At 37.6% G+C, this 26,062-nt stretch overlaps 3 protein-coding genes across 3 annotated transcripts; 1 reads left to right on the forward strand and 2 right to left on the reverse strand.

Moving 5' to 3' along the window:
- LOC131768985 (nuclear transcription factor Y subunit gamma) lies at window positions 1-9,935 on the reverse strand. The gene is made up of 11 exons (XM_066162054.1): window positions 9,802-9,935; window positions 8,334-8,408; window positions 7,699-7,770; window positions 7,206-7,220; window positions 6,534-6,632; window positions 5,743-5,838; window positions 4,696-4,938; window positions 4,443-4,502; window positions 3,598-3,840; window positions 2,769-2,913; window positions 1-2,051 (listed from the first exon to the last, which is right to left on the reverse strand). The coding sequence occupies exons 1-10, from the start codon at window positions 9,823-9,825 to the stop codon at window positions 2,773-2,775; spliced, it is 1,068 nt and encodes a 355-aa protein (XP_066018151.1). The 5' UTR covers window positions 9,826-9,935; the 3' UTR covers window positions 1-2,051; window positions 2,769-2,772.
- Window positions 9,936-10,000: 65 nt separating this feature from the next.
- On the forward strand, window positions 10,001-14,741 carry LOC131768986 (COP9 signalosome complex subunit 5). Its single transcript, XM_059084705.2, has 10 exons — window positions 10,001-10,195; window positions 10,393-10,444; window positions 11,101-11,283; window positions 11,570-11,698; window positions 12,481-12,546; window positions 12,649-12,734; window positions 13,124-13,235; window positions 13,498-13,563; window positions 13,861-13,943; window positions 14,529-14,741. Exons 1-10 carry the CDS (start codon window positions 10,053-10,055, stop codon window positions 14,620-14,622), a joined length of 1,014 nt encoding a protein of 337 aa, XP_058940688.1. The 5' UTR covers window positions 10,001-10,052; the 3' UTR covers window positions 14,623-14,741.
- An 850-nt stretch (window positions 14,742-15,591) lies between these two features.
- On the reverse strand, window positions 15,592-25,225 carry LOC131768983 (meprin A subunit alpha). Its single transcript, XM_059084702.2, has 14 exons — window positions 24,969-25,225; window positions 24,170-24,256; window positions 23,285-23,470; window positions 22,474-22,588; window positions 21,844-22,031; window positions 21,199-21,417; window positions 20,532-20,699; window positions 19,897-20,076; window positions 19,306-19,452; window positions 18,643-18,896; window positions 18,050-18,131; window positions 17,389-17,534; window positions 16,006-16,155; window positions 15,592-15,715 (listed from the first exon to the last, which is right to left on the reverse strand). Exons 1-13 carry the CDS (start codon window positions 25,048-25,050, stop codon window positions 16,012-16,014), a joined length of 1,998 nt encoding a protein of 665 aa, XP_058940685.2. The 5' UTR covers window positions 25,051-25,225; the 3' UTR covers window positions 15,592-15,715; window positions 16,006-16,011.
- Window positions 25,226-26,062: the final 837 nt, after the last annotated feature.

Genomic DNA, 26,062 nt, shown 5'->3' on the forward strand with positions numbered 1-26,062 from the left:
TGAAGTTGTAAATAGCTTTTAATGCATAATAAAAATAGCGGTCATTTGACACAAAGATTTGACAAAAAAGGAAAAGAGGAAAGAATAAGAGGAAAGCAGATATATAGAGAAAAGTATAGGAATGTTTATACCTAGTAAAGGTAATATTACAGTAGTAATGTTATAGAGTAATCTAAAATTTCAAGCAAGATCGATGCCAGACGATTCAGAGAAGATATATATTGGCTGATATACAGAAAAGAAAAAAAAAACTATGAATGTTTACGCCCAGTAAAGGTACAATTAAAGTAGTAATGTTATAGAGTAATCCAAAATTTCAACCAAGATCGATGCCAGATGATTCAGAGAAGATATATATTGGCAGATATACAGAAAAGAAAAAAAGGCTATGAATGTTTACGCCTAGTAAAGGTACAATTAAAGTAGTAATGTTATAGAGTAATCCAAAATTTCAACCAAGATCGATGCCAGACGATTCAGAGAAGATATATATTGGCAGATATACAGAAAAGAAAAAAGGCTATGAATGTTTACGCTTTGTAAAGGTACAATTAAAGTAGTAATGTTATAGAGTAATTCAAAATTTCACGCACGATCGATGCCAGATGATTCAGAAAAGATATATATTGGCTGATATACAGAAAAGAAAAAAGTACATGAATGTTTACGCTTTGTAAAGGTACAATACAAGACACAATTAAAGAAGTAATGTTATAGAGCAATCCAAAATAAAAGCACGATCGATGCCAGACGATTCATAAACAGCCATAAGAACTTTCAACTAGTGGAGAATGGGGATAAAGATAAATAACCAACGTGTTACTGTGTGAAAAAGCCAAAATCAAAGTTATCACATCTACCAATCAGAACGAAGGTTAATGTCATCATTAACAAATGAGAACTCAAAGTAAAATAAGCAACCCGCTTCAAACGCGGGAAAACGCGAGTTACACAGTTGGTGTTGGTTTACGTTTTTCATCTGATTGGTTGAGATGGTGGCGTGAGATTTCTGAACCAATCAAAGAGCGAAGTAACGCAAGACCAAAGCAATATAGGATTATTTTCGATACTCAATTAAAAACCGCTCTATCGAAGACAGAGGGGATAAAGACAGAGGATTTTCCTCTAGGCAGCAGAGGCAAAGTACCCTTACATCACTTAGGAAGTGGTAGGTCTTGATGAACTACAAGCTGCCTTGACTAAAGAAGTTTAAGGTTGGTTTCTTCTATCTATATTTTCCTTTTCTTTGAGTTGAAAAGGAGAATATAGCGAGATAAGAGCTTCTTGAAGTTCTGGTTATGTAGGAGGTAAACTTAAGTTCAATAAATACCAAGGGGTGAAAAAACATGCACAAAAAAAAATCGCGTTAGTAAATGTATTTTCGAAAACTTTTAAGACTTTGAATATGGTTGGGTTGAACACTCTCATATCTTTCCTTTGATTGGTTTCAGCTCGTCAAAGGTGATTGTTGTAAAATGATAAAGTTAAAACGGTAAACGAATAAATGATCTCTGATATAATTTGGAAACCAATCTTTACAGACTGTATACCGTACTTCCACGTAAATATTTTTACTCAATATTCCTACTCTCTTGCAAACTGTGGATCCCTGTCAGTATCTAAGCATCTGTGCACCTACCCCACCCCTAACCCAACAACAGTCAACTGATAACAAGAGTGACTTTTCGATTAGGGGGGGAGGGGTTGGTGCACAGTTCCCCAGATACTGACATTGATCCTAAAAAGTTTAACTCTTTGGATTTCTTTTCTCTCACTGAACTCTGAGGGAAAAGAAAACCCTATCCAGACTTTTGGCTTTTTCTCGTTATATATTCTATCCGATTGCGTGACAACATGTGTAAAATATTTATAAAATATTATTGTAGCCAGCGGCAGTAATCGCAGCAAAAATAAATTAGTTCACTTTGATGTATCTGCAGTAGCACATCGTCACGCCAATGTTTAGCAGCGCCGTTATATACATGAGCAGAGTGTATTCCATTGTTCCATTTCTAATAAATTTAGAGTGGATTCCTCAAAATGTCAACAACCTGGAAAAGAAAAATCAAACAGCGAAAATTAAATCAAATAGTGGACATTAAAGGAACTTCCAATTGAGTGTCAATTCATTGCTTTGGTTTTCCTTTACTTCGTTACGTGATTGGCCCAGAAAACTCACGGTACTTCAGTTGTTCTAAAACAATCAAATTAAAATCTACAGCCAATCACGACTTGGTCACCCGCGTTTTCCCGCGCCTCAAGTAGTTTGTTTGTTTTTACTTCGATCTCCCTTTGGCTCATAATGATATTCTCCTTGCAATGAATGGCTTTTGGGATTTCTTTGGATTTGGCTTTGTGACACTCATTCAAAAAGCACTCTAGTCTCCTCCCTTTAGTCTGCTTTGCAGAACCTTTTTGAGATGCCACGCCGTAACGTTTTACAAGATAAGTTCATCTTACGACGCTAATGATCAACACCTTTTGTTTTTTCATCGGAACGTGATCTTTACATAATAAACCAAAAATTTGTGTCTTAATTTGTACTTAAACGTTTTCGTTTTTTTTTTTTTTAATAATTTTTTAACTTGAGAGCTTTGAAGCAAGTCTTTCGAATGTAAATGCTCTATCTCAAATTAAAAAGTAAGTTTAAACTCAGGAAACTCTGACACGACTTTTTACATGTCGCATATTGAGGTACAATCTGTTGACTGAAATTCTATAAACATTTAATGTGTTATATTATAAAAGGTTAAGTGCGGTTTAGTTACCTTCCTATTGCTGTTGCTGTGCTTCAGTAGCTGTGAGTGAGGCTTGTTCTGCGGTGGCGCCTTGCTGCTGAATATAAGTTCCCTGTGGTGCTGCTACAGCCACGGCAGTAACGCCAGTGTGTGGATGTTGCTGAAGCTGGTAAATCTGTTAGTAGTGAAAAAAAACAAGAGGGTACACACACTGAATGATATTTCAAAAGAGAAATGTACTCACTTGTCTCACGATGGATGTAAGTCTTTTACCTCGTATCCGTCTTCCGGTTGGTGATTTACTTACACGAAACTTATTTCAAATAAGGCAACATTGGAATGTTGTTGAAAGTCCTTTCACAAATGAAAGCAGCACCTTTCCTGAATTTGATACTGCATAGAGAATTGCTCAACAAACTTCTGACTAACCATACTTCTGACAGGCTACAGTTGTGAAACCTCCCTGGTTTGTTCACCTGGTTAAGTTTACCCTGAATTTATCGATGTTCAGTCGTGATAAATATGAAATACTCTACGCCTTCTACCATCTTTGTTTCTTTACCAAACATTGTTGCCTTTTTTGCCTCGACAAATTACGTTTGTGACATCCAAATATACTATTCAAGTATTTTTTATGATGAAAATATATAACAAATTGTTTAAAGCTCTTCTAAGCTCTAACGAAGGGCTAACGATCGTAAAGTCAGCTTTGAAACTCTTTACGGTGGCCAATTTACGTTATCAACTCAATTGATAATAATAAATTACCCTGTTTTACTATTCCACCGACGCAGCGCCACAGTTTCTTTAGAAACGTACCCCCTTTAAAATAATACCTCTGACCTGCGTCATTTTTTACCTGTCCTCCAGCAGTGAATGTAAACTCCGTTGGTTGAGCAGTGGCCTGCTGCGCTTGCTGCTGAGCCTGCTGTTGTGCCTGTTCAGCAGTTGTTTGTGCAGGCTGTTGTGCAGCCTGTTGTTGTTGGGTTGTTTGTTGCGCTTGTTGTTGGCCTTGTGCCTGCTGCTGTTGTTGTTGCTGTTGTTGAAGTTGCTGAATCTGCTGCATACGGAGGTACTGCAATTGTGGAGAGTTAAAATGGACCTGTTGATAACAGAGGTAAAACAATTAAGAGTGATAATTGTTCATCAGAGGAACATAACTTTGTTTGATTAAACTATCTATGATTTTCTTAACCATCTTATAAATTTGTACTTTGAACATTGACAATGTACAGTTGTAACAGTGATGTCAACAACAATGGCAGGATTTGCCTTGCCATGTTCTTAATTCCGTGGTGATCTTCTCTCTCGTGAGAAATTTAGGCAAAGCCATGTGCAAGCTTACAAAAACTGACAGAAAACCCTGTGATTGTTACAAGATACATGTAGTCCAATTACATTACAAAAAAAATATAAAAAAACTTCCCCCCTGTCCCTGTTTGTGGACTTCACTGAGTGTATTGACATCAATAACCCCAAGGATAACCAAAACCCTCTCAGACAATTTGGAATGCCAAAGCCCAGTTTATAAACCTTATTCTTGCTGATTGTGAGGTATCCAATTTGCAGTTCTTCTCTTAGGTTTGTGTTCAGGAGGGTTAGGGCTGTATCCCTACAATCATAAGAAAAGCCTGAAAATACTCATTTGGTGGAAAAAATAAATAGATCTCAAATATCATGTAAAGTAATAGCCTTTTTACTAACTGGATACTGAACATCACTTTGTTCCTGTGGTTGGTTCTGTAGCATCTGAGCCTGTCCAGGCTGAAACAAAAGATGCATGAATGAATGCACTTTGCTAAGAAGGGCTTCCTTGCCATTTTTACTTTTTGGCAGGAATTAACATTTTCCACATACACTGTAAAGTTGTTCTTACATCCATGATTTAATCAGAACCATTAAATTTTATCAAAATGTTGTGAAACTTTTGCTACTCCTGGGGATAAATGTAACTTACTGCCATGGTGACAATTTGCTGTGTTGGCACACCAGTTATTATAGTCTGAGGCTGGGTGCTGGCTGCCACTTGCTGTTGTTGCACTTGTGTTGCTATCTGTTGTTGCGCCTGTTGTGCTTGGGGTGCCTGCTGTCCTTGCTGAGGCTGTTGCTGCTGCTGTTGCATTGAAACTGCATGATGTTGGGCAAGGTGGAAGTAGTACTGAACTTGATCAGGAGCAACCACTGTCTGACGAATTGGATCCTGATATGAAGATGACAATATTACAATGCACAAATCAGTTAAAGTTATTATTACAAATTTATTGGGCATTATGGCATATTTTTCGAGCTAAAATATATTTTAGCCCACTCCCACACTTGTGTAATTGTTCAGGCTGTTTTTTTAAAATCTTTTTCAGTTTTTTATTCTCTCAATGCCTTCCAAGGTTATTGTAGTAGTTAAACAGTTAATGTTGCTAAGCATGATTAAGTTCTGGACCTTTCTTAGTCATTTCAACCTGAGCCTTTAGGCAAGGTTAAAATGACTCTAAGAAGGGTCCAGAGCATATTTATGCCCACAAACATACACTCTACTTGTTTATTCATATTCCTGAGTAATAATTCTACTCATGCATACATGTGAGTATGTCATGTATGTCTTGGTAATATATAGATTTAGCCAAGCCTAAAAGTGGAGCTCGCATTTTTTTTTTCCTGCATGTCTCAAGGGCACAACACCTTGCCCCGGCCAGGACTACAGTGTGGGTCGTCTGACTCGTAGCCCAGTGCACTGACCACTGGACTTCTGAACAAAGCCATGGTGTTGGCATGCCTGCAGTACAGTTGACCACACATGTTAAAAGTAGCACCTTATACGGTTGTATGGTTGTACGGTCATATGGTCGTACATTCAAATTTTTTCGGCTTGATGGGTTACTACTATTTTGTATAATTATGGGGCCACACTCTGCGAGCTCTGTTATAATTATTTCAATTTAAGTATGTCAAGACTTCCTTTGAAGGAGTGTATTAATAAAATAAGTTTATGAAAGTCACTAATCACTACCTGTCGCTTAGGAGGTTTGAGTTCATCTCTTGGCACAATATCAATGAGAAAATCAAATTGATCAAACTTGGTAATTGCCATAGCAATGTCATTTCTCTGCAAAAAATAAAAGTAATTATAGTGTGTTAGTCAAAGTAAAACAAATTTACTTTCAGTATGTTAACATTTTAATTGCTTGTTTACATTCACTTTTTTTTAATGATTTCTAGCATTGTCACATCTGATTATGGAGGCAGTGTGGCCAAGTGGTTAAGGGCCCTAGTCTTGTAATCTGATGGTCCCAGTTCAAGCCCTCCACCCTCCCACTCTCTGGATTTGTTACAGTTCTTCTGAGTTGAACTCCTTGGCTGCACTTTGTATATAGCCAACTGGTCTACCTCCTGCCTTTTGGGGCTTTTCAACACTCCATTTACTCACAATTTTTCAATTTGTCTGTATTTGCCCTGAAAACCTCCTAAGGGGAGTGGTCAATTAATTATACACACACCCCCACAAATCACTACCCTGCAATTACCACTTCCAGTCACAAAAGCTGAACTGTTGACATGACCACATAATCCTTTAACCCCTACAAGTGACTGGCATCTAATTTCTCCTCACAGTATCACCCGTGAATCAAATGTAAAGGTCATGAGAATAAAAGAAATGATCACCAATTTAAAAAGCTCCAGAATGTTAAACATATTCTCCTTGTCAGCACCACAGGAAATGTACAGAAAACAGTATGGAGAGTATCCATACTGATGTTAGAGTGTAAAGGGTTAAGATCCAAAGGGAAATGTTCACTGTACCTGGAGGGTTCTTCTCTTGTTGTCTTCTGTGTGAATCCAAGCTCTGAGTGACAACTCATTAATAAAAATTTGAGCTGCTTTTGCAAATAGAACAGGAGCCTAAAATAATAAAGAAAAATTTAAATCTTCAAAATACAAAGAACCAGTTCTAAAGATGACAGCAAAGGGAAGTTAAAGCAATAGTACACTCTACATGTGTGTACATCAGAGAAATGTCCTTTGTGCTATGTACAATGTAGATGCACATCCTAAAGTAGTGGGAGAAGATTGAAAAAGATGAGTGAAAAAGAAAATGTATAAAAACCCATGAAATCAACTCATTGATAACACGTTATTGATAGTCAAACTAAAATTGCCAATTGATTGATTAGAAAACAAGCCACACCCCAAAAATGTATCACAGTTTGTTTGACACCTTGTTTGTTTAACCAATGCAACCACAAGTTATAAAAATGAAAAGAATGCAGAATGAGTTAACTGGGAAAAGCAAAGGATATACAATCTCTCCTTAGCTTTGCATTGGAGAAAATAACAAGAAAACCAGAATGACCCATAGGAATGATACCATAATAATGATGAAAATATTTCAATATTTGCATCATCTTTTGAGCAAACTGCACTGATATACATTATCTGTGTATTCCACAATAATGAACAAGACTAATCCTTTACCTCTGCACTGATCATCTATAAAAGAAAGACAGAACAAATATTGATAAGTAGGAGTTAACGCCTTTCATTTTTTAACTATGCAATCAAATAGCACTAAAACGTGTACTTATATATATACATATTTGCATTGATGTAAATTCTACATATCTATAGTGACTGTTCATTGTACCAAAATGTGAAAAGTCAGGAGCTTGTTAACGTATAAAGAAACAATTTTGCTTTGATACAATAATTTGTCCAAGCACAAATCAAAGGAGAACAATGTATAAAAAATATGTTTAGGGTCATACCTCATTAAATAAATTGAGCATACAGACAAGTGTTTTACAGCACTTGTTTGTAACAAATGTGTACAAGTGGTATTTCTGCTTGAGGATGACATCTGAATACATGTTTGTTCTACTATGTAATATCCTTTATGTATGATAACTAAGCCTATGTCCACATGAAAATGTGCTGCAAAAGAACCTACAATAGAAGCAAAAACATTTACTTTGACTTCCTCATCTTGCTTCATTATCTTCTTGATTCTTGCTAATGGTAACTCTTGAACTTTGAAATCATTCTGAGAAACAACAGATGAAAAAGTGACTAAAAACTGACTAACTTCAGCTGTAGTTAGCAAAGACAGAGTATATTGGAATATAACAAATGAAGTGCTAAGGGAAGAAGAAAGCTGGCGTCATCATTATCACTGTGTGTAACATGTATTATAGATGTGATGGAATATTTTGTCTGTTATTGGCAATGATAAATAAAGGAGAACTTAGGTCTTGTGGAAAATGGAATCCACTGAAACTATCACCACTAAGAAAGCTGCATATCAAGTGCTTTATCTATATGTACCATAACTGCTCCATGCTGGATTAAATAAGCTCACTTCCTTGAAAAAGTCTTCAAGTATTTCAGAACTCAATTCTTGATTCTTGAAACTACAATTATGATTCTTGAAAATCAAAACTCAAATTTCAAACTTACAAGCAATGAGGATTGAGTTTCGAATCTAGAATGTCAACATTTGAGCATTACTTCACATGTACTACTCTAAAACTTGTTCATACAGTGATAATGTTGTCTAATGGGCTAAAAGTCCCTGTCTTTATACACTCCATCATTCAGAGTACTTACTGTATTCATATTTCTGATTTCTTGCATTTGCCTTGGCCAGAAAGTGGCTAGAAGTTGTGCTGCTTCAGACTGACCCTGAGTAGGACATGAACCACAATAATGTTATCACAATGGACTCAACCAACAGGACACAGAAGAGGAATATTTTCAAGTTCTAAAACTAACGTTTTGATCTGCTTTAAAAGAAAAATCCAGTTTTATACTCAGTCAGAGTTGCAGCTTTTTACCACAAAACTGAGAGTCAAGAGATGTTTTAAACAAAAAGAAACCACCTTATCATCTAATCAAAAACAAGCACCAAATTTTACAAAGTTGATAAAAAGCATTGCCTTTCAGACACAACAGAATTTCAGAAGGGATCAATCATTCTGTTGATGATTGTACCAGTCTCATTGAAGGTAGTATTTTAGTACAATAATTAGCATAGGATGTTCTCACAATACATGTTTTTTGTATCAACTTTGGAGACTTTTTCCTCCCAGCTCTCTAATAGCTAATATGAAACAGATACATACACCAATCAGAATGAAGGATTTTCTTATGAAAACTAATTTATTTTCTTAGGACAAAATTAGTTTTCTACAAATTGGTCTCCAACATTATTTGCTGGGAAAATATTATACATAAAGTTCTAAATGTGCTGTGATATTTAAAAAAACTTTAAGATAGTACATGTTACATTTCTAATATATATTATATTAAATGGGAACAAGAACAAAAGTTGTTGTGAGTGGTTGTAAAGATAAATCTTGGTTTTTCTGTGTGCCAACATTTTCAAATTTGTGATCTTTGAAAAACACATTTGTGTCAACTTTCTCTGTTTGTTTTTTCAGCGTCTGACTCCTATCAACAGCTTGATTCTCTGTACTGGCCAGAAACATGTACTTAAAATGTTCATTGTTTTTATTGTGATCTGTATTGTTATGAAAAATTATTTAATATACATGTACTGTTGGTGATGCAGTATTAATCCACACTGAAGGAAAGCAGTGACTAAATGATAGCTTCACAAGCTAAGAGCACTTTCGAGCAGAATCAACTGCACACCTGTGAAATACTTGTAACATTTTCTCCAGTTCGTGCCCACTTAAACCCAATTTGTTTCCTTAAGAGCACTCGGATCAATCCTCGTTTCACAGATCGCACATATCGTACAGCAATAGAGTCGAAATTCAATTCATATATTAATTCAACACCTGTCTGAATATCACAGATCATGTAAATATTTAGTTCTGAATAATGACAGTCATGTCCAAGTACGCTTATTTCGTGGAGCGAAGAACAAACTGTGCAAAATAATTCAAATAAACAATGTAGAACAATGAGTGCAGCGCGTGTTGATAAGAAAGATCTAGCAAACAGCTGATGACATAAAGCCGGTAGCAAACACAAAACAAAGAGAAACTGGAAAGCATGTGCCTGATAAATAGGGCTTACTGCTCTTAATTTACAGCTTGAAAACACTTACCGTAGGTGCATACACTTCTCCCATATCAAATTGTTGTCTTGAAACACCCAAACCGTGGAAGACAAGAAAAAGATCGCTTTGAAACAATCTCGTTTCACTGTTTACACTAGTTTTATCAATATGGCGTCCTCTCTTCCTTCTCGTCCCAGACCCTCAACTCTTGTGCTGCGCGATAAGCAGCATGGGTAAATAGCCGCCATTTTGTCTCTTCATTCAAGCTTGAGGATTTTCTTCTCTATTTTAAATTAAAAATGTCCTCAATGGATACTTCTATGGCCTTTAAGACTTGGGAAATGTCCAATAACATGGAGACAATTAACAGCGTAGATGAAATTTTTAAGTATGACCGCCAGCAACAGCAAGAAATTCTGCAAGCAAAACCATGGCAGAAAGAGTGAGTTCCTCTATGAAGTAAATGAAATTGTCATGGCTTTTGTGTCAAATCATTTAGCGTATGGAAAATCTTATGTATACTGGTGCAAAAAACCTCGAATGTTCATTTTTATGCCTCGACAGCAAAAAAAAAGTACATGGTATCCATGTGTAATTTACCACTTACTAACTTCGATTTCATTATTATTCAATCTATAGCCCTCACTACTTCAAGTACATTAAAATTTCAGCGCTGGCCTTGTTGAAAATGGTAGGAAACTGTTTACTCTTCTAGACAGGCAGCTGACTTATTTTAAGCCCTCCCATATTCCTAAAGAATTATACTTGTCCTGGATTTTCTATTTGAATAATTTATATACATGTACACCACTCTAACTAACCAAGTTTGTGGTCTGTGTTGTCTTACATCATGATTGAGTTTTCTGCTTGGAGTTGTGGCCTGAGTGCTAAGCATGCAGGTCATAACTCCAAGCAGACCAATACAAAGTTAAGGTTGCTTTCACACCAAACTCAGCTGGCCTCTCGTATCCCAAGTACACATCAAGGCAAGAAAGAGGAAAAAAAAAAACATCATCTTTTACAATAGATAATGGATAATATCTCTCTATTTTTTCCATCCATCACACATAATACATCATAGAAGATGGCTTAATCAGTCGAATAGTTGTGTTAAGTTTGTTTCTTGGTTAAGAATGAGGCTGGTGAGCATCTTACACCACACATGAGCCCCTATGGGGCTGTTTAAGGACCGGACACTATTCTCTCATATAATCAGATTTCTTTGCGAGTAATTACCTGCATACCATTATTATGAGTAAATGTACATGTACATGGTTGGTAGGGAGGTAAATAACCCTTCTAAGGATAAAACTTAGTCTGGCATGAGACTTTCTTTTTATTTATTAGGTGATGCATGCCAGGTCAGGGGGTACATTGGAAGTCATGGGACTAATGTTGGGCAAAGTTGATGGCAACACCATGATTGTCATGGATGCATTTGCTTTACCAGTTGAAGGAACAGAGACAAGAGTCAATGCACAAGCTGCAGCTTATGAATACATGGCAGAATACATTGAGTCATCTAAATTGGTAAGAAAAAGCCTTCATTATGTTATGAGGATTGTTGCTAACCTTCATTCAGTGATATGATGCACACATGGCTTTTATTGATTGCATTAAATGCTTTCTGTCACTGAAAATGAACTTGCATAGAGAAAAACTATTCAGAAACAAAAAAGCACAAAGTATGCTAAAAGGTGTAAATCTTGGCACTGCAGTTGGTTATGGTTTGTGTCAACCTTACTTTCAAGACATAAACATACAAGGTGCTAGGGTGAAAAATACAATTTAGCAATATGAGTCTCGTCCATGGCAGGTTGGTCGTCTGGAGAATGCCATTGGTTGGTATCATAGTCACCCTGGCTATGGTTGTTGGCTGTCAGGAATTGATGTTGGTACACAGATGGTGAATCAACAGTTCCAGGAACCTTTTGTTGCTATTGTGGTTAGTGTAACAGTAAAACAGTAATTGGTTTGAATGCAGGGGTAAACAGGATGTGAAATTTTTTTTTTTTTTCTGATAGCCACTTGGCTCCTAAATTCTTCAAAGTGGTAGCCAATTCAAAGAAAGTTGGTTGCCATTTTCAAAGACCAACAAAACCCTTTTTTTTACGCTGTCAGCATTCTAGATAGACCCTCCAAAATTATGTAAGGAAAAAGATCTTTAACCTGCTACAAAGTGGACACTAGGATTGATGGTATACAACCTTCAAGCTCACCTGCAACTTAAATCCAATATGGTGTCTAGTTATCGAGATGCATGTGCTGCATTTTGGAATCAAACTTAACGAGGAAGTTTGCCGTGGATTTATCTTTGCAGATTCTAGTAATTCACTATATCTACAAGTTAAGTCATGATGAAACATTCTAGTCGCCAATTTGGCAACTAATTTTCAGGATTTGGTCACCAAAGTGAAAAATTTAGTCACATTGGTGCCTGTATTAGGTGCAATTTCACACCCTGGTAAAACATGATCATGTAGTGTGATTGTCCAGCTGAGACTTCCACTCAGGTTGTTGAAAAGTCAGTGGTTACTACTGACATCAGTCTCTCTCAGGACTACTTTCTCATGGACGATACATGTTCACATCCAACAGTAATATCAATAAATAACAACAAATGCAAATTTCAACTTGTGCATTTAAACTTTATAAGTTCCTTTTAAAAGCTTTCTTGATTGACACTCTACTTGCCCTAAACCTTAAGGTCATCTGCTTCTGCCATAGATTGATCCCACACGAACTATTTCAGCTGGAAAGGTAAATTTAGGAGCATTCCGCACATATCCCAAGGTAAGATTGAGGAGAAATTTGATGATAATAAGGACTGAGGAAATTTTTGTTTTAGAAGGAGCTAAATACTTATGCTAGTTAAATGTTTCCTTTGGTATCCAGGGATACAAGCCACCAGATGAAGGACCTTCTGAATATCAGACTATTCCTTTGAACAAGATAGAAGACTTTGGAGTCCATTGCAAACAGTAAGCAGACACTTCCTAACAGTTATATGTTAAGTGCAGAAGAGAACCGATAAATGATGATTTTATTCATAGTTTAAATACTGACATTCTATGAACTGTGCCCAGGACTTAAATTCATATAATTACATCTCTGTCCTCTTAATTTCATATGATAAGGAAGTCAGGGAAAAAATTTTGTCTGCTTGTCTCAGTTAAGCAGAGGTGTGAAAGATGGTTTTCAGTAAATTAGAAAGTGCTTATAAACCCCTTGTAAGCACTACTGGACAAGAAACTTAATGTATAAGGACCAAAATCTGAAAAGCACAGGATGAAATGAAAGAAAAGTTTGATGATTTGGGAAGAATAATCCATATTGTCTGTATAACTGCCATGTTTTGAAATATTTGCAGATATTATTCATTGGAGGTTGCATATTTCAAATCAGCATTAGATAGAAAGCTTCTTGAGATGTTGTGGAATAAATACTGGGTAAATACACTGTCATCTTCAAGTCTACTTACGGTGAGTGGATAATGCAATGCTTTTTTCTTACTCTTAAATTCACTTATTTTGGCCTTTTCAATACTGATGATTCATGTAAGTAAATCCAAGAGTGGCATTTTGTGTTACAAATGGATCCAGTTTCTGTAGTATTCTTGGCTGTGTATGCATATGTGTGTTGGCTGGCAGTTTAGCCTGTACATGTATGCATATGTATGTTGGCTGGCAGTTTAGCCTGTAACCCTGTATCCTGTTCTGAGTGCTGTGTTTCTTTTATTTTCAGAATGCAGACTATACCAACCATCAAATAGCAGATCTCTCTGAAAAACTAGAACAAGCTGAATCTCAAGTAAGAAAAAGTCTCATTTTTCAAGAGGGAATGAGGGAATGCAAATTGCATTTCATTCAATGAAACAGAATTCACTCTACTTCTATATCATAGTTGGTCATCTTCTTGGATTCCTCTGTGTTTAAAATTTCATTTTCTTTTATTAAATATTCTTCCAATTGTAAGTTATTTACTTTGAAATCAAATTGATGCCCTATGCTTTTCATAAGTTTTTCACTATTAGCAAACATATCAAAACATTCTAAACATTGTCTAAATCACATGTGGTTGATTTGCAAAGTGCCTTGTGTCTGTTAGGTAGGTCGCATGGGGAGTTTCATGATTGGTATGGATCAAGACAAGAAGGAGGAAGGAAAGTTGGCAAAAACCACTAGAGATAGGTATATTGAAAAACTTACATAATTGATTAAGGGGGAACATTTCTGTGGTGCTGCATTGCTGGGGAGTACAACAAGATAATTTGGTGTTATCAGTTGATTTGATAGCAGAAATTGGCCACCCTAAGGTGTTTCTAAGCTGGTGTTTTGAGCATTAGCCCTTTGTCAGAGGAAAGTAACATAGTTATGTATAGTGTATGATGAGTGATGATGCCAGGTCTTTCCAGTTTCCCAGGCAAATAGGGACAAGAAGCATCCATACTGATACTAAAGGGGATGCTATGGCATGGCAGGTTCCCTCTGAGAAATTCATCAAGTTTCCCTGAAATTTTGCCATTTTATACACCTGGGTGAAGGATGGGTATTACTAGAGTGAAGTGTCTGGGGCAAGGACACTGGAAAATAAGCAAGTTATGGCTTAACCCAGGATCTTTCAACCTGAAGTCAAAATGGTTAATTAATCATTATGCCAAAATATGATGTTGTGCCAAACACTATTGTCATTCTTAACAGTACTAAAAAGGTTTGCAAAGCAATTTTTTTGATGATGATATGCATATTTGCTGCTTTATAACTTCTTTTTTTCAGCTCCAAAACATCCATTGAGGCTATACATGGTCTCATGTCCCAAGTCATTAAGAATAAACTCTTCAACCAAGTGGGTGGAAAGGAGTCAACTTAAATTCCAAGTAAATTTGTTGCTAAGATTTCAATGTCCTTTGCTCACACTAAGATTGTTACAGAAAATCTTGAAGAAAATGTAAATATATTTGTAGAATAAAGTGTTAAGTTTGTACCATGTGTTTTGCGTTATGACTGACACAATTCAGATGCCTGCTTCTATCAAGTTATTATTTTGCTAAAATTGATACCTAAACAGGGCTCATGCACAGGTTATGAAAATTTAAAATGATGTGTGATTTTGTAGCCTAGTGCAGACCTGTTTAGTTAGGGAAAGTCTGAGAAAGCTCAATTTATTCAGAATATGGCTGAAGACAAATTACAATTGTTATTTATTTAATGGCAAATTTCCTAAGGGTTTGATTTGGAACCCTGTGTAATTCCTGTAAATCGCATGCACTTGATGCACAGGAGAGGGGGGAGGATGCTACAGTACACTCAAGGGGTAGTGTACTTGAAATACTGCCATGCCTTTGACCAGTAAGAGATATTGGTAATGAACAATTGAATGATGTTTATTGATTCAATGGCAAATTTTCTAAAGGATTGATCTGGAAACCTGTTTAATTCCCACAAATTACATGCGCTTGACATCAGTGGCAAGGGGGGAGGTGCTGCAGTAGATGCAAGGGGTACTGTATTGAAGTGCTGCAGTGCCTTTTACCACTTAGGGATATTGGTAATGAGCAATTTGATTATGTTTAAAGAAACTGATTTCTGGAAAAGGAATAAATGAAGGGAAAAGAATTCTTGTGAATGATCTGGTCACTTCCAACTGTGCTGATTATAAAACTTGTTTATTTGTTCATCTGGTCTTTTTAAGTGAAGTTTTTGGGGACATGCAAGTTGCAGTGGCACATATAAGCATCAAATTGTTATCTTATGAAAAATTATTATCACTAAGAGAATTAAATGGTACTTAGACCAGATTGAATTTTGGAAAAGGAGCAATCCATAGCAAAGACCATGTTTATGATTTCAACTTCCTTTATTGAGATTTTTTTTAAGTTTCCAGTACTAGATTTAATTATTATTGTTTTAAACAGGTTTGTTTCCTTTAATGATCTTTGTTTGATAAGCCATGTCCTTCCAGGCTGCAAATTAAAAAGATTAAAATTAGATTTTCTCTTTTACCAAACACTTCAAAACTACTTCTCAACAAGTGCACAGCACACATGTAGATGGGGTGTATTGCAGACCGGCTTGGGTCTGTTTTATTTCTCTTGAGGCTCTATATTCCTGTTGCTTCACTGCCTGAAGGGTGAGGCAATCTCAAGAAAATTTGCTGCTTGGGATTTTAAATTCCACTGTCATGTTGCAATCTAGAATAAACACAAGCTTTCTGATAATGTTTGCTATTTCAGAAGAATCAAAACATTCTTACCTTCTACTAAACTATCTTATAAACAAAGTTTGTCCAATGCTTTCCAACCCCCTCCCAGCAGCCCTCAGATGGGGCAATTCCATATTTGTCATACTGTATCTTCTCTGGGCTGCCACTCCAGCATTCTCCATAGTACTGAAGACCAAAAACCTAACACAATAACAGTTATTTAAAGATAATTGAATCGCGTTATGCACCCATCGATTCACAGCTTCAACCCCAGACAACTCATGGGCATTTGAACCTTGCCAGGGTGGGGTGAGGCATTTGAACTGGAAGTGTAAAGTCTTTTCAGCTTAATACTCATGCTTTAATGTAGGAGTTTAAAGGTAAAGAGTCTGCTGTGATGAGTGAATGGATTAGAAAGACAATTTTCATATTGTCAGGAGCTCTTGACACAGAGAATTGTACAATATTGGGTGAGCCGTTAGGAGGCAATTTTTGCTCAAGGTTGGTGGGGGGGGGGGGGGGGGAAGGAACTTGAACAAGCCAATCTTCAAAAGTTCAAGTTTCCAGGGGGCTGCCTGTGGGATGGTAAAGCTTCGAATTGATTGATGCATTTTATACACAGTTTATTAGAGTGGTTCTTAATCAAGGAGAGCAAAGTAAAGGATGGGACAGAAGATGAAAAACTCCGTATTTGTAACATTTATAAAAAAAAAACAAAGCCCCCCCTACTTCTTCTTCTTCCTCTTCCCACCCCTATTTAAATTATGACCAGTCACAAAGTTGTAAGTCAACTCTTCAACAGCCAGTGAGGAGTTTCAGTAAATTGAAGGACAAGAAAGTTAACCATCTTGAGCTCCATTCAGGCTTGGTTAAGTATATTATTCTGAATATTATTTTGATGGATGCTCACGCAGCACGCCCTAAATCCTGTCACGCTTTCTTTCCCATTCCCTTCCGTTGGAAAGAGGGAGTAACGGCGACGATGGAGGCTACCTCAGATCTTAGTGGTTTAGAGAGGTGGATTTAACCCTTTCACTCCTGGGAGGGTCCAAAATATCGAATGAACACCAAATTCTCATCGCGAAAATGTTAAAAAAAATGTACGACAGAGAGTGAAGAGAATTGGTTTTCAGATCATGGGGGTGAATGGCTTAAAACCCAGAGTTCATAGTTTGAAATACAGAATGTACGTATCGGTAGCAAGGAAGCTCCTCTGCTGAGTCTGAGAATATTCACCCATGAAATGATTAATCAACTAACTTTACTCTCCATTTATGAGGGGTTACGAAGGGTTGGCGATCGCCTAAAACTACTACAGCGCTGCTGAAAACCATGAAGATTTTGTGAACAACTTATCCGCTGTTGATACGAAATACGCTCAGATTTTCCTAATGCATACGAATGGGCATCCTTTATGGTTTTACGTGGACTTACCGCGAGGTTTAGCTTTTGCACTTCTTTGGCGCAGTCGCCGATGGTGTTTTCTATGTGGTACCAGTCTATATGTCCTCGAAAGTTCTTAACTAAATCGGGAAACGCACGCGCAGAGACGCTGTCCAAGTAACAACCGACGGCTTCCACTATAGGATAAAAAGAAATCCACGCTTATGCTTAAAGTCCTCCACATTCAGAACCACTTGGAATCGTACTGTCAGCTGTTCGCTACTTGGGCAGGTTTTGATTATAGTTATAATGGCTGATGAGCTAACGTACCTCAAAACTATTTAAATGTGGAAGTAGAGCGTCTTGCTTTAACCTTTTAACCCCTTAGAGTGACTAGCATCAAATTTCTCCCAACAATAACACCTCGAATCACGCGAGAATAGAGGTCACAATGATTAAAGAAGCCCTTGATTGTTAGACAAATTCTCCTTGTCAGCACCATAGGAAATTTCTGGTAACATTATGGAGAATATGCATTCTGATGTTAGGGTGTACACGGTTAATACCCTTTCCGAGCTGACGCTTTCCTTTCTCATACTTTCTGGGCTTTCTCCCCTCCCCCCTCCCCCCCAGCCTTTTCCGTCCCATTAGAGAGATTGCGCGAGATATCATGATAGACTGTGCGTCATGTTTTTGAAAAGAAGTGACTTACGGCAAGGATAATCCTTAAAGCTTATATCATCCAGTGCAATGTCACTTCGGAAACTTGATCCACGAACTGCCTCGAATATCACCTGCAGAGAAAAAAAGTCTATAAGTCATTTCATCAGTTAAGGTGGAGAAACACGGTTTAAGAAGCAGTTCACATCGCTTTGATCGTCCCACACCATTCTATATAGTCCAGTAGCAATGTCTTGGTTCGCGTGGGGAGAGGGTAAAAAATACGAACACAAAGTGTGATCGTGTATGGGCAGATCTGCATTGAGGTGACTTTCAGGAAAGATACTGATTTAGGAAATCCATTTCACCCCCCACCCCCCCCCCTCCCAAAAAAAAACATTCCAAGCTGTTTGTATCATTGGAAGACGCTTGGTTTCATGCACCAACGAGGTCTTAATCTGATTGAAGGATACTTTTTTGAGAGCAGATCAGAATTTGGTCATAAAAAGGGTTAGTCTTAGATAAAGACAGTTGCGTCGGGTAGAGGACAATTGAACTCGTGCAAATATTTCCGAAAGGACTTTAAGTTGAGAATTAAGCTGGGTGTAAAAAAGACTTAAAAAAAGACTTATAAGTTGTGTTTACTTGGTATTGGTACCCCTTGCTAACAAGAGTAACTCTGGCCATTTTCCATTCGTCTCCTTGGTCACCAGACATGGTCCAGACCTTATGTTTGGTACCGTTGATATTGACATACACATTCAAATCTCCCATCCCTGAGCCATACATGTGATACCAAAACGTCATGCAACGACCGTTAGTTGCAGGGAAGGTTCGGCTGACAAGCTGTGCCCGGTCTCCTTTAAGAATACCACTGGTTTCGGCATATAGGTAGTAGCCTAGAAAGAAAGAGCTTAGGTTATAGGTGGCAGCGATAGATTCATTACCGCAAGCTGGCATTGTTTGGTACTTAGCTCGTGTGGCACCAGATGGAAAAGGTAAGGAAAAGGTCCGAGCAAATGATAATTGCAATATCGGTATTTTTAAGAAGTCGTGACACCAACTGAAGTTTCTATAATCCTTGAGTTATTTTTAACTCTATTATCGTTTAGACTGCAACCTTTTGTTCACCTTACACAGACACCTTACATAGACGTTGAAAACTCTACACCCTCAGATGTAAGAACAGTATCTACAATGCTTTCTTGTTGAAGCTAAATGTGCTGAATTTTCCCTCTGGCGATGCGGTGATGTAAACCTTCATGAAGGACGAATAAATACAAATTTGTGATAAATCTTCATTTTTACCTGGTCCGGATGTATGATCTCCGGATGGTCCAGTACTAGACGAAGGTGTGGTGCCTGAGTTTCGCTCCCAGGTGAAACCTGAGGGATTACTGTCATCTGTCTTCCAATGGCACATCCCATCAAAGTCAAATTCACAATCATAAGGCCCTGAAGAATGATAAAAGTGGGGCCTATATGAAAAAGTTTTGTGCAGAAAAGGCTCTACATATGCAAGAACCGATAGAGAGTGCGATGCCCTATTATAAAGTTACTTAGGCCTAGTAGGATAGCGATACACTTTAATAATGACACGATTTTGTTATACCAGAAAAATACCAAACAAGTCTAGCTGGCAATGCAGAAGTTTTAGGTTAACTTACAAAAAGGGATTAAATTTTTCCTATTGTTAGACAGAGGACACTACTACGGTAGCCTTTGGATTGGCCTTTGGGGTAGCCTCAAGGGTAGCCTTGGATTCCTTAGTCAAGGTCAAAGTTACGACCTAACGCGTGTATCCCTGGGTAGGAAGGCTCATTGTCGGCTTTCCATACAAGCAAAAAGCTTTGTGTGTCTACAAGCCAGAGTCACTCAGTCTTACCGATGTCTACTTACCGATTCCACATGACTTCAGTTTGCAGTCTTGGGAACCTTTCGAGATACCAGTGCATTGTTTGCCTCCATATCGTGGAGGTGGATCGTCACAGGATCTTGTTCTGGTTTGTGTTCCAAACCCACATTCAGCATTGCACAAACCCCATGATGACCAGCGGCCCCAGTGACCGTCGATGGGTGCTGTGCAATTGGAAGGAATTTAATGAATGGATTTTTAAAAAAAATGTAATTATGAATGGATTTTTAAAAAAATGTAATTATTGACAACCAAAGAAAACAAAATAGCAAGATGCTGATGGAGGCCCCTTGCTAAAGAATTTTCCCATCCTCGCCCATGCTTCCTACTGGAAGTCGAACAGTTCAATGAGTGGCAAAAACTACAGCTGTCGAGTTAAAGCATTGTGTATTGGTTTCCACCTTTGTGGCGGAAAAATAACACCAAACGACACAAAGAATTGGACACTGGTTGGTTCATGTGGCTGCTGAAAGGCAACATAGGAACAGGGTGATTGATTACGATTGCACCATAATTTCTCCTTTTACCCATTTAAATAGGTGTATCACCTACTTTTCGGATGATTAGATGATTACATATTGGGGCCATAAAATTGGGCAGCAGTTTGATTGTAACAAACCGTGACACTCCTTGTCACTGCACTTGACTTGTTCTTGTTGAACTCCGTACTGGTCCGCTCCTGGGCAGTCCTTATCCACGTCACCAGAGGTGCAGAAACGTTGACGGTCTTTAACACAGAAGGTGCTGCATGGACCGAATTCTGACCAGGTACTCCAACTGTCACTTGCTAATGAACAAAAGACGTAGAAATGAGAAGAAAAAAGACAAATAATTTTCACGTTTCTCCTCTAGAACCTAAACGTAAAATTTTGGGTTGTTAAAAGTTTTTTTTTTCGTATTGATGTTGCTTGTGTCTCTCTGGTACACAATCTCCTATTCATGATGTACCTTAATTCGAAGCTGACATGAAAGACAACTCAGAACTCATTAGGGCAGTGAACGGTCGCGAGACAAACATCTCTGTTTCGTTTTCTCTTGATTAGAGAGTCCCGGGCGCTTAGGGCCGGGATAAGGCTTGTTTCGCCTCTTAACAATTCTAGAGGGCAAATGTATACTTAGAGTTTAAAATAGACTTGAAATATTTGTTAATAAATAAATTCCACTTGAATAGATTTTGGTATATGGTTTGGAATCAGAAAGAGCCACCAAGAAGTTTCGTTTAGTACACGTCTATCTCAATAATGGCCTAGCTATTTACATACTAAGAAAAACAATTCTCCTCTCACTTGCACAATCATAGAGTGCATTTATTTCATGAACATCAAGGTCAGTAAATCCATTCCTCTGTCCCAAAGTCCTACTAGGATCCAGGATGGATCGGATGGTTTCTTTGCCATTTTTGGAGAAGCTTTTACGCCCGTAGTGCATGATGGAGTCAAAATCATACGGGACCTTAAGTCGGTCGATATCACGATGGCTGTACTTGTTAAAGTTGTGATCCTCATCTTAAAGACAGGAGAAAGTGAATAAGAGTATAGTTACTCTCCTGAACAGAATGTTAGTTCATCATAAAGTTACCTTCCCTACCCTGGGTAGCATTACTTTAACTCTTCTTAACTACAGAGGCCGTTACCCGTTCTTTTTTTTTCTGTACAAAGTGAGGGACAGTACGTATTAAGTGTGTTGCCCGGCCAAGACACGGACCCAGATCTGTTGATACGGAATCCAGGGCGCTAATCATAAAGCCACGTGAATGAAGTGGGACAGTTAGTGAATTCAAAATTCAAGAACCTCTTCTACATAGCTGCCATCAAGATGCAATTTCTGTAATGTTGTCATCTGCATTGAAACAAGACACTGAAAAAGAAATTCTTCGTTCCCCATCATCCAAGAAAAACAAACTAAATAACGGGATACTCAGTGATAGTTACCAGCCGCTATGTTCTCCCAAAGTACCTCCACGTAAAGATTTCTGTCTGGTCGCGACTGCTCGTGCCAGAAACCAACAGCATGCATCAATTCATGCATGATGGTCCCTTTGTGATTACACCCGGGACCAAGAGACAGCTTTTGTCCTGTTCCTGACCCCCAATATTGACGACCAACTGATGACCAGCACCTGACAAAAACAATCAATATGCGTTTCTATAGATTTTCGTGAAACAAAAACTAAGAAATCAGGGCCATTTGGAACAAAGTTAGATATTACAAGGAATTTTTGAGAACTCAAAGCGACAAATACGCTGATAACTTTGGTTTTGGGTCTTTTCGTGTCGTAAAAGCCAAAACCAAAACCAAAGTTATCACAACAGCCAATCAGAAGAAAGGAAATTACTTTTAAGAGCCAATCAGCCTAAAGCGCAGGAAAATGTGATCGACTAAGCAGTGACTGGTTTTAGGTTTGCATCTGGGAGTGAATGAGAGAGAGTGGTGCGAGTTTTAAGAGAAATAGCTGTGGCCGAGGAGAAAAGGAGTAATATGAGATAATGTACAGCGCTTACGTGACATGAACTTCGATGAGAATTTGAGGAGAATTCGATTTTGAAAAGACTTTTGCTCACCCTGGCTCATGGACAATTTTGATAAACAAGGTCTCGCTACTTCTCTGCACAAATTTCAGACACGTCCTGGTCTCAAATTCGGCTATGGCTTCCTGAATTGTCGGCTTGAAGCTGTCTAAAGTTTCGGAAAAAATAAAGACAATTACTATTTAGACTATTTACTCAAGAAATAAGCTGATAACCAGAACTATATCTTCCTATACGCTGTCAGAAAAGTTAACTTTCCTCTGATATCCTTGAAATCGTTTGAATGCAGGAGATCAAAATTCGCTATTGGCTTTAGTGTTGTGTTTCATCAGTGGAAAAGGGTGGTGCAAGGTCTCCTTACCAATTAATACGCAGCGAAGTAGAGAAGACCACGAAGGGAAAACACAGGTTAATTTCAACACCCACTTGAAAACTGATCCCCTCCGATTTAGCATCCAATTTGTATCCTACCATGTTGAAGGGATTGGTGGGAAGTAAACTGAATTCTTTGGAAGTTGGACAGAGTCAGCATATATAATACTCAGTGCCTGGTCAAGAATAGTCTAATGTGGTAAATGCATAAAGGAACTACGAAGTCAACTTATTTTGTTTTTGATCTTGGCACCGGAATCTTTTGGAAAACAAGGAATTGAAACACTAACCAACAATTTGAATGTTTACCTATGTTTTCAGTGGCTTTCTGTAGCTAATATAGGATCATCATTCGATGGATTTAACATTAAATTCCATTTAGCTCTAATGTGGTGTATTTAATTATTTTCTCAGTTTCAATTCTGTCTATCAATAGTTTTTGTTAGCTTTGTTATAATTTGCTAGCTCTCACCAGGAAGACCACTGTCGTACTCATAAGGGATAACACGAGTAACCCAGAGCTTTTTTCGGTCACGTGCAGCATTGCGCTTCTCCCTCAGACCTATCCCCGATCCGTCCACATCACCATCATCCCTCAGATCGACATTGTCATCAGGTGATAACTCGATATCTGCCTCGTACATGTTTACGTCATCATCTGGGCAACACAACCAACAATATTAATAACAACAAGGTGATACAATTGATAATTTTACTAATTAACTTCAGTTACGATTGAGTCAAAGGGGACTGAAAATTCACAACGTAGTTAGCCCTTTTACTCCCAAGATCTCATTAGCAATTCTCCTTACTGTCTGACGTACAATTGTTATGTTGTTAGTTTGGAGAATTTGGTATTCAGTCAACTGATAATCTAATTGATATTTTTCTTTATTCTCCTCAGTTGTCTGTCAGGTACTTTTTTGATATTGTAAGGAGAAATTATGCCCAAGGGGTCCAAAAAGGTAGCCGAAGTTAAGCAGTTGCAAATTCATAAAGAAGGCCATGGTACACGGGATAGAAATGAAATGTTGATTTTTTTTGTGAAGGAACTAATCTCAGCGAGAGAAAGGCGATAAAACTTTAAAAGCAAGGCGAAAAAATATAAATATTGCAAAACGTCCACGAGGTTTTAACAAGACGACAGTTAAGTGACATCCTGAAATAAAAATACGTGTTTTTCTGCCCTCAAGTTGATCTTCGCATAATTTTTTATACTCTATTTACACTGAATTGTCAGCCAAACAACAGTTGTTTACCATGTGAGAATTAGAAATCTTCCGTTTACGTAGAAGTAGAAAAGGAAGAATATTTAAAGCACGTATAACATTTTACGAGTTTATTTTAGGAGGGGTACCTTTATTAACTTTGACGATGTGATCCAAAATCGTGTCGTCACCAGAAAGTTGATCTTTATCGTCATGAACCAGACTTCTTTGATATGCTAAAAAAGTGGGTTGAGAAGTTTTTAGATTTTTTAACTAACAAATCTGTAAAAACTAGGTTTTGGTAATTAAACTGTTTCCCAGGGTAACTAGCAATTAGGCTCTTGCCTAAGAGAGAAACACCTCTTTATCATGTTTGCTCTTTGGAAATAAATATGAAAGATGAGATTTATCTACAAACGCCTTGAATTCGTTTATGCTCTATCATAAATTTTTTTTTCTCCGGTTTGTTTGACAAAGAAAATTGCCCAAATCTTACAAATCTTGTAGAGAACTATTCCAGCTTCTCAAAATCATCATTGATACTCTTAGTGGTACTAATTGTAAACAAATCTAAATCTGACACATATAAGAGAAAATTCTGAAATTATATTTTATAGATGATCTAGCATAGGGGAAACAAACGGAAATCCAGGGCAACAGAGGAAAGGTTTCTCGGTAAAATTAAACAAATTCATTCTCCTTTTGCTCCGGAAAATTTGAATGAAAGTTCAAACAACTTTTTCTCGAAAGGCTGCTTCTAGGTACTTCTCAGCGTGCCGATTTTGAGCCGAGGATACTTTCATGAGATTTGGAAATCAATCAAGGGATTCCCTCTTTTTGCACAGTAAACCATGCCAAAATCGCGTTTGCAAAGCTTTCCTTCATCGTTATGGGTATTTGTGCTCAACAATCATTTTAAATATTTTTGAAATATCAAAATGAACTTACATGAACTCTGATAGTCGACAGGGCTACAGAACGTCTGAGCAGCACAGAGTAGAACCAGAGCGAAAATGCTGTACCCTTCCATTAGCGACGGAGCGTAAATACTGAAATCTGCCTGTCAAGCCAACGTATATAACAGAGAGATGATGATCAATTTCGTTTGTTTCCTCTACAGATGTCGAGCTCCCATGAGTAAGGAACAAGAAGGAGGCAAAATGGAGGCTTGGAAAAACAGCCTGTTAAATCTCATGCAGAGGAGATTGCTTATGACAGCTAATCTGTTTGTTTAAGGCGAATGTAATTTTGGCCAATGCGGTTAACTTGATTTAGAGAGGCTACATATATCATTCTGAATAATACAATTCTGGCTTGTTGCTGGGTTTTGATTGCTTATCCACCAAGAATGTTTAATTTCCCCGTTTCTATCAGTGCACAAATCGCTTATCAAAGGTGCCATGCTCTTCCAGGAAAAAAAAAAAAAACATGACAAAAAATACAACAACGAAAAATTCTCATTTCACAATTTGTTGGTAAAAATTTAAATTACCAATTAAAAAGTGTCAATGGTAGCGTGTAATAATGACGTGCTCCTCAATCCCTCGTTAAATGTACTGGTAAATAACAATTTGAGTCGTGAATGCAAAATACCTTGCGCTGTATGTCAATCACATATAATGTACTCGTTCACTCTCCAAAGGGCACAGGGACAAAAATATAAAAAAAAAAGGTTATATGCATGACGTTTGCAGCAAACAGCAAAAATCCAACTTCGTGCCGTTTGCTTTAAGCCGTTTATGCGCTTAAATGAACATATACACACTGGCTATGAACAAGAGATATTACTTGCCATTTATCTTCAGGGTTTTTGTTAAGGGTTATGGGAAAAGTAAGTAAAATCGGAGTTTGTTTCGCCGTTTGGCTTTGCTTATAATCACTATTTATTTAAAGGTTTGCCTCCGTGCGTGTCATATAGCTGAAAATTAAAATAAACATTTTAAAAAAAAATGCGGGGAATGCCAAGGGCAGCCAAGAAAGCACTGCATGTCTAACGAAACTGAATGACTTTTTCTCTCCAAATTTGGAAATGTTCTCGAACT

The sequence above is a fragment of the Pocillopora verrucosa genome, chromosome 2 (genome assembly GCF_036669915.1).
Source record: "Pocillopora verrucosa isolate sample1 chromosome 2, ASM3666991v2, whole genome shotgun sequence".
NCBI classification, from domain to species: Eukaryota; Metazoa; Cnidaria; class Anthozoa; order Scleractinia; family Pocilloporidae; genus Pocillopora; species Pocillopora verrucosa.